Source organism: Perkinsus marinus (assembly GCF_000006405.1).
Source record: "Perkinsus marinus ATCC 50983 genomic scaffold scf_1104296947560, whole genome shotgun sequence".
NCBI lineage: Eukaryota > Perkinsozoa > Perkinsida > Perkinsidae > Perkinsus > Perkinsus marinus.
In genome coordinates, this window is record NW_003210583.1 from 164,379 (window position 1) to 171,071 (window position 6,693).

At 48.0% G+C, this 6,693-nt stretch overlaps 1 protein-coding gene across 1 annotated transcript in view; it reads left to right on the top strand.

Annotated features, from left to right (window-relative positions):
* Pmar_PMAR014526 (nonsense-mediated mRNA decay protein, putative) overlaps positions 1-4,153 on the top strand; it is a gene marked incomplete at both ends in the record, with an annotated part of 4,942 nt that extends 789 nt beyond the window's left edge. The window contains 26 exons of the mRNA XM_002779384.1: positions 1-83; positions 127-208; positions 259-396; positions 480-550; positions 593-686; positions 740-889; positions 1,096-1,169; positions 1,215-1,305; positions 1,353-1,399; positions 1,567-1,614; positions 1,664-1,772; positions 1,822-1,896; positions 1,945-2,016; positions 2,065-2,193; positions 2,241-2,300; positions 2,345-2,437; positions 2,482-2,553; positions 2,604-2,681; positions 2,896-2,991; positions 3,043-3,157; positions 3,205-3,305; positions 3,351-3,394; positions 3,440-3,528; positions 3,714-3,822; positions 3,868-3,956; positions 4,044-4,153. Of these exons, the coding sequence (XP_002779430.1) occupies positions 1-83; positions 127-208; positions 259-396; positions 480-550; positions 593-686; positions 740-889; positions 1,096-1,169; positions 1,215-1,305; positions 1,353-1,399; positions 1,567-1,614; positions 1,664-1,772; positions 1,822-1,896; positions 1,945-2,016; positions 2,065-2,193; positions 2,241-2,300; positions 2,345-2,437; positions 2,482-2,553; positions 2,604-2,681; positions 2,896-2,991; positions 3,043-3,157; positions 3,205-3,305; positions 3,351-3,394; positions 3,440-3,528; positions 3,714-3,822; positions 3,868-3,956; positions 4,044-4,153 (2,319 nt within the window). The remainder of the gene's footprint in view (positions 84-126; positions 209-258; positions 397-479; positions 551-592; positions 687-739; positions 890-1,095; positions 1,170-1,214; positions 1,306-1,352; positions 1,400-1,566; positions 1,615-1,663; positions 1,773-1,821; positions 1,897-1,944; positions 2,017-2,064; positions 2,194-2,240; positions 2,301-2,344; positions 2,438-2,481; positions 2,554-2,603; positions 2,682-2,895; positions 2,992-3,042; positions 3,158-3,204; positions 3,306-3,350; positions 3,395-3,439; positions 3,529-3,713; positions 3,823-3,867; positions 3,957-4,043) is intronic.
* Positions 4,154-6,693: the final 2,540 nt, after the last annotated feature.

Here is a 6,693-nt window from a genome sequence, read left to right on the forward strand (position 1 = left end):
CTAGGGGCCTCCCTGCTGGAGTGTTATGTATGCGGCAATACGAACGTCTTCGTGTTGGGCTTCATACCGTCCAAGACTGACAGGTATTACAGAGGTGTAGTGAGGACTTCAGTGCCCTCGTTGTAGTGTCGTCGTCCTTATATGCCGAGAGCCGTGCTTGGGGTCCAACACACTCAAGGACGATGAGTGGGATATCTCCATGTGGCAAGTGAGTGTGTCTGTTGGGCCATCGCGCTGTGATAGTCGCCTTTGTGGCAGCCCTTGATTGAGGAGAGAGCGTTCCTACCATGGCTGGTGAAGATCCCAACGCCAGAGGAAGAGGTTAAGTACACGCGGCCCATCACTAACTCGCAGATCAACAGGTTGGAGGAGCTATGGAGAGAAGGAAAGGAAAGCGTAAGTCATATTGTTTTGGCAATTATCGCGCGGCATGAAATTATTACATACTTTTCGGCGAATATCGATGGTCCTCTTTCCAGGCCACTGTAGTGGATTTGGCTAAGCCAGGCACGGCAGCTGCTGAGGAGGAGCTCCCTGTTGTTCGCAATACGTAGTAGTTAAGGAGGCTTACTGTGGGGGAGGTCTCCATCAGGTACCCTGATGCCTATGTGTATCAGAACACTTTTGGACCGTTGGTCGAGATGGAAGCGGTTTATGATAAGGAAGTGAAGGAAAGTCAGGCGAAGGTGCGCTCGAATGGTATATGCTTCGCTCCGTCGGGTATTTGTCATTTTGTTAGCATGATATTAAACTGCGATGGGATCTCAATATGGGCAACAGGAGGTGTGCATACTTCCCGGTCTTTACCAGAGAGGAGACGGCTGGTGCCAAGTTGGTGCCAGGGGATGAGATCAGGCTGAAGCTGGCTGACTGGGGCTCTGATAATGAGGTGACGTCAAGGAGGTTTATGACAGTGTTGGAAAATACGCACATGCTCAACTACATGTGTCGGTGATTATATGAAAATTCAGAGAAAATTCCGGAGAATCATTGTTGGTTTCTGTACACTCCTACCCAAATTCGTTTATGAACTTCTATAGTCGGTGAGGAAACTACCTAGCTGAGGAGAGCGAACATATACTGCTGCTGTGTCAGGGTTGGATCGGTGTTGGACATGTGACGAAGTTGATGCAGAGTAGTGAGGAGGTCTGTGTGGAACTGCGTCCTCAGTAGGCTTGAATGGCTAGAATAGGCGTATTACGGGTGGTCATCAGGTATAGTCACCAGAAGGGCCCATGGGACATCACCAGTGGGTACACTGTGGAATTTGTATGGAAAGCAACGAGCTTCGATAGGATGCAGAATGTAGGGCGGAAGGTGATTGCCGGCATAATCCACTGGTCTTCAATCAGGCATTGAAGGCGTTTGCTGTGGATGACACCAGCGTATCGGGCGTGATGTAATAATAATACTAGTCGTTAATCTTGTTAATCGGGATGCCTTACTGATTACGTTAGAGCTAGGATGAGTATGTTGTACAGCGAAGTAGCACGCGTGATGGGAAGGTCTTAGCATATGTGTTCAAGTTGGTGTTGGAACTGATTCGATGGGGGGCTTTCCTTACAGATACCACATGCTACTAGGCCAAGCCATCGAGACCAATACGACTATTAGGTAGCGTCCTTCCCTCGATTAGGGTAGCGGTATTATAATGGATATTCAGGATTCATAACCCGCCGAAGAACTGGACGGCGCCCAACCTCCCACAGCTCAATCACAGTCAAGTTCAGGCAGTTCAGAAGGCTCTAGAGCAGCCTCTATCGCTGATTCAAGTATTGTGCCACCTCGGTGTTTCTCTGTTATCTGCTCTCCTTCCCATAGGGGCCTCCTGGTACCGGCAAGACGGTGACTTCAGCGACTATTATTTATCACTTAGCACGTCAGCATCAGGGACAGGTGGGGTTCATCGGCATTGCTTGTTGTTGGAGATCTCATTCTGGCAAGGTCCTTGTGACGGCTCCCTCGAATATCGCCGTTGATCAGCTGGCCGAGAAGATCCATCTTACTGGGCTTAAGGTGAGAGTCGTACTTGGTAGTTATCGAGCTGAGTGGTTACTTGAATAGGTCGTGCGTATTTTGGCCAAGTCGCGAGAGTGTCTGTACTCTCCTGTGGAGTTCCTATCGTTACATACGCAAATACGTAATATGCGTACACCGCAAGCTAAGGAGTTTAAGAAGCTGTTTGATTTGAAGGTGGAAGGCTAGTTGGTGGGAAGATTTGTGGTATTTGTTGTGATTAGGAAGAAGTAGGGGAGCTGACCTCCAGTGATGAGAAGCGTTTCAGGATCCTCAGGAGCCAGGTGGGGTGGCGCTCTAATGTATGGTGAAAAGCTGCTGTTCTTAGGTCGAACGTGAACTGCTTGAGAATGCTGATGTTATTTGCACGACTTGTGCAGGGGCTGGCGATCCTCGACTAGGGAAGCTGCGTTTTAAGATGGTAGTAGAGTCCTCGCTAGTCAACAGGCTTTAGTCCGTGTCTAGGTCTTGGTGGATGAGGCGACGCAGGCCTGTGAGCCAGAGGCGCTCATTCCTATCTGTAACGGTGCTAAGCAGGTGACCATCGTTGAGGGTCAGATGTCTCTCGAATGAGGGAATGCTCTCAGGTGATACTGGTTGGTGACCATAAGCAGCTCGGCCCAGTGGTGATGTGTAAGAAGGCGGCGAAGGCTGGCTTTAAGCAGGTATGATTCCAGTATGGGAGAATATGCACATGGTCATCCACATGTGTTGGTGATGGAAATTCTGAGGACCTGGGAGAAATTCTCATTGGTTTCTACATGAATTGGCATACGAACTCCTATGATTAGTGGAGAAACTCCTGAGCTCAGCTGAGGAAAGCTCCATATACTCCAACACTGCTTCATCCCATGTCGTGTAATACACTTTCGTTGTTAGTCCCTGTTTGAACGTCTTATCGCCCTTGGCGTTCGACCAATCCGGCTTGAAGTGCAGTACCGTATGCATCCGAGCCTTGCGGAATTCCCGAGTCAAGTAGGCGAGCTCTGTAGGGGAAAGTAAGAATACATGATCATTGCTTTTCAGACCTTCTACGATGGCTGCCTACAGAATGGCATTACTATGGAAGATCGACAGGTCTCTGGTGTGAAGTTCCCATGGCCCAGGGAGGAGATGCCGATGTTCTTCTACAATTCTACAGGTCCATACCACTCCTTCCCGACTTCTTGCAATCGTCCTCTTGTCTAGGCCAGGAAGAGATATCGGCTTCTGGCACATCCTATCTCAACCGATCTGAGGCTATCAACATCGAGAAGATAATTACTTACTTCCTTAGGGCGGGTCTGAAGGTGCGTTAGTGACAGTGATGAGAATTATACGACTTTACCTTTCAGGGTTCCCAAATAGGCGTGGTGACTCCCTACGAAGGACAGAGAGCGTAAGGTGTGGTAGCGCGGCTTAGGTTCAGCGGGCTCTCCCTAAGGTACATTCAGCAAGTTCTGCAGAGGCAGACTACCTTGAGTGCCAAGATGTATGAAAGCATTGAGATTGCTAGTGTTGATGCATTCCAAGGTAATGTGAATATACGCATATGATCAACTACATGTGTCGGTGATAGTATGAAAATTGTGAGGAAATTTTGGGAAGCTCTTCTTGGTTTCTGTACACTTCTTCCTAAATTCCTATATGAACTTTGGTAACTGGCTAGGGCGACGAAAGCGAGCCTATATTCGAGCACAGTCATCGGTTGGTCTCAGGTCGAGAGAAGGACTTTATCGTTTTATCGTGTGTTCGATCGAACCAGAGGGCTGGCCTTGGATTCCTCAATGATCCCCGACGTCTCAATGTTGCCCTAACGAGAGCTCGGTGAGAAATGGTGCGGTGAAGCGGTGGATGTAGTGATGGTATCAGGTATGGTCTCGTGATATGCGGTAATGCACAAGTTCTCGCAAGGGCAACTACCGTTGGCCATCAGGGCAGAGGTAGAATGACTGTCATTCGTTGTTATTGTTACTGTGCTTCTGAACCGACACTGCTATCGTCGATGATCATGGTTAGTATGAAATTGATTAGTGTTTGCCTACCAGGTTCCATGCCGTCCGTGTGGAATGGACTCTTGTCGCACATGAAGAAGTTCGACCTCATCGTTGAAGGACCCCTCTCGGCCCTACGTCAGAGTCATGTAGGTTGGCTCTAGCGGGCAGTGTGGGATATTGTGCACATATTTAATTACGTGTGTTGTTGACAATATGAAAATTCTGAGGAAAATCTCGTTGGTTTCTGTACACTCCTACCCGAAGTCGTATATGAACTACTATAGTTGGTGAGGAAGCTCCTGAACTCAGCTGGGGAGAGCGAACATATATCTCTCCAACACTGCTAGTTGACAATGCCTGCATTACGATCGCCTCAGATCCAAATCGATGATCCTGTGGTACCGGTAGCATCCTATCGTGGGTCTTCGGGTAACCGTAGTCAATCAGCGAGAAGCTTTGCTAGAGATGCACTAACTCAGGTGTGACTGAATAAGAGTCTATTGTTGTTGAATCATTCTATCAGGATGAGCCACCACTGTTCGACAGTGACTACTATAGGGGTATACCTCAGAGTGTCCCTGCTCCTGAAGCGGCAATGCGGGCACCTAGTCAATACTTCCAAAGTATCAACAGGATTACAAATCTGTCTCTGCTCGACTTCATGTGCTTCAGATGATCTTACACCGGCTGGTCCTCGCGATAGAGCTCCTAGAAGTGATAGACGTCGCCGAGTTGGTGGTGGTAGCAGTAGTGCTAGTGGCTATAGCGAGAGCCAGATGTCCCAAGATGCATTCGCAACACCGACTCCAGGGGCATCCTATGGTGGACCTTCTATGAGTAGGCATTCTCTTGTGCATGTTGCCTCTTAGCATGGTCCCTCTTTGTTTTTAGCTGGGAGCACTCAACAGTCGCAGATGAGTCAACAGACTGATGCTTGGTGATGATAACGTTTACGACTAGCTCTACCGCCCCGCTGCTGCCGCCGCCGCCCTTCATCGACCACTCCAGGCCTGACCTATGCTGTTGAAGGACTACCGAGTTTGGGGCGCGGGAGAGTTGAGTAGGACGTAGTCATCATCATCACCACAGTCTGACGATGTGCACAAGTCACGGCGTTTGTTGTTCTTCCTGCTGCTGCCTGTGCTGTTGTGGGTTCGTCGATATGTTGCCCGTGGTGATCTTGAGTTTTCATAGACGACAGTATATCTGTACACTAAGACCAAGTACAAGTACTTCACGATGTGTGTGACTTCTGGTTAACTATCGTTGTTCTATTATGATTATCATCACTATTATCATCATTCGGCAACAGCATGGGCACAGTGTTAGTTCTTCGTGACGTGTGCGTTGTCAGTACTACCATCAGTACCATTGGTAGCTTATAGAATAAAACTATCATCATCATCTTCTTCGCTCATTGACGTTATTATGAATCGTATTGCTTTACTGTCTCGATGCATCTTCTATCTGATAGATCAGTGCGAGAAGAGAAGCTGTGTGTGGGTCTCCAACACTCACGTATACCTACTTGCACTATAGACTAGCAAACATAGAGCTCTCCCGACACTTCAGCGTTGTGTTGTTAATGAATTGAATGTCAATTGCGATTGGAGTGGTATATCCATTCGACATGAATTGTGTGTGCTGTTCTGCTCTATTGAAACCAGCTTTCGATCAATATCTCCGCTTTATTCCCTATCGTTCTTCTCCTTTGGTCGTTGGCTAGCAAAGCCTTTGGAATTCGCATTTGAATCTTCCACCTACGATGGGTTCTCTGCAGTATTCAGGTTGAGCGCTCAGTCGATATCGCATTGACGGCCAAGGAAAGGCAATCACCGATTCCTGATTTAGGGTTGAGGTTTGGGGAATCGACAGTACCAAATTTAGCTAAGATTGGAAGAACAGCAATCCTCGTGTAGGATCAAGACACTTCCAGGCACATGACATGGAAACCACCACATCTTTTAAGGCGTCATCCAAATTACTTTTGGTGTAGTATGAGATCGTTCTTCATGTTGAGGCGTGCGGTGGGTTTATACACTAGACAGTGATGTTGTATCAGCCGAGCTGATCACTATAGAGACTGATTCAGCCTCCTAACTGCTGAGATATGAACTCTCTGAATAGCGGGAATCCATTCAACTTTGTTCGTATCATGAGTTTCTGGATTCATCATCATATCTGTGCATTCTACAAGTGTGAAATGTCTGAAGTGTGAATCGAGTTGAGTGAGTCTAATCTTAATATCAAATAACCCCAATTTTCAGACCAGTGAAATCAGCGTTTTCTCTGCTTATGCCCACAAGTGAATTCGCCGTAACAGGGAACAACGAAAACAGCTCGGGTAAGTTGTGCACACTGCTGGCATTGAAGCGCCATTCCCGGCGCATCAGGATCAGCAGAATCGATATCTTCCCTGAGAGAATCCAATCTGACTCAGTGGAGCGAGGTAAACAAGAATGGAGCTCAGATGGTTAGAAGACAACTCATGTTAGGAAGGTTATCGAGGTAGCACGCCACCAGGGAGAACAGATCATGGGCTACCGAGCTCCTTCTGGGAGTAAGCGCCTTCCTGTTGGGTCGATTCTCTAGGGACTTGGCTCAGCTGTGAGAATCGAATCTCTGCACTGAACCGCACAGTGGCAAAACTGCGAGGGAGAGTTGACCTCAAGGCTCCTGGCATAGAGAAACTCGAGCGCGA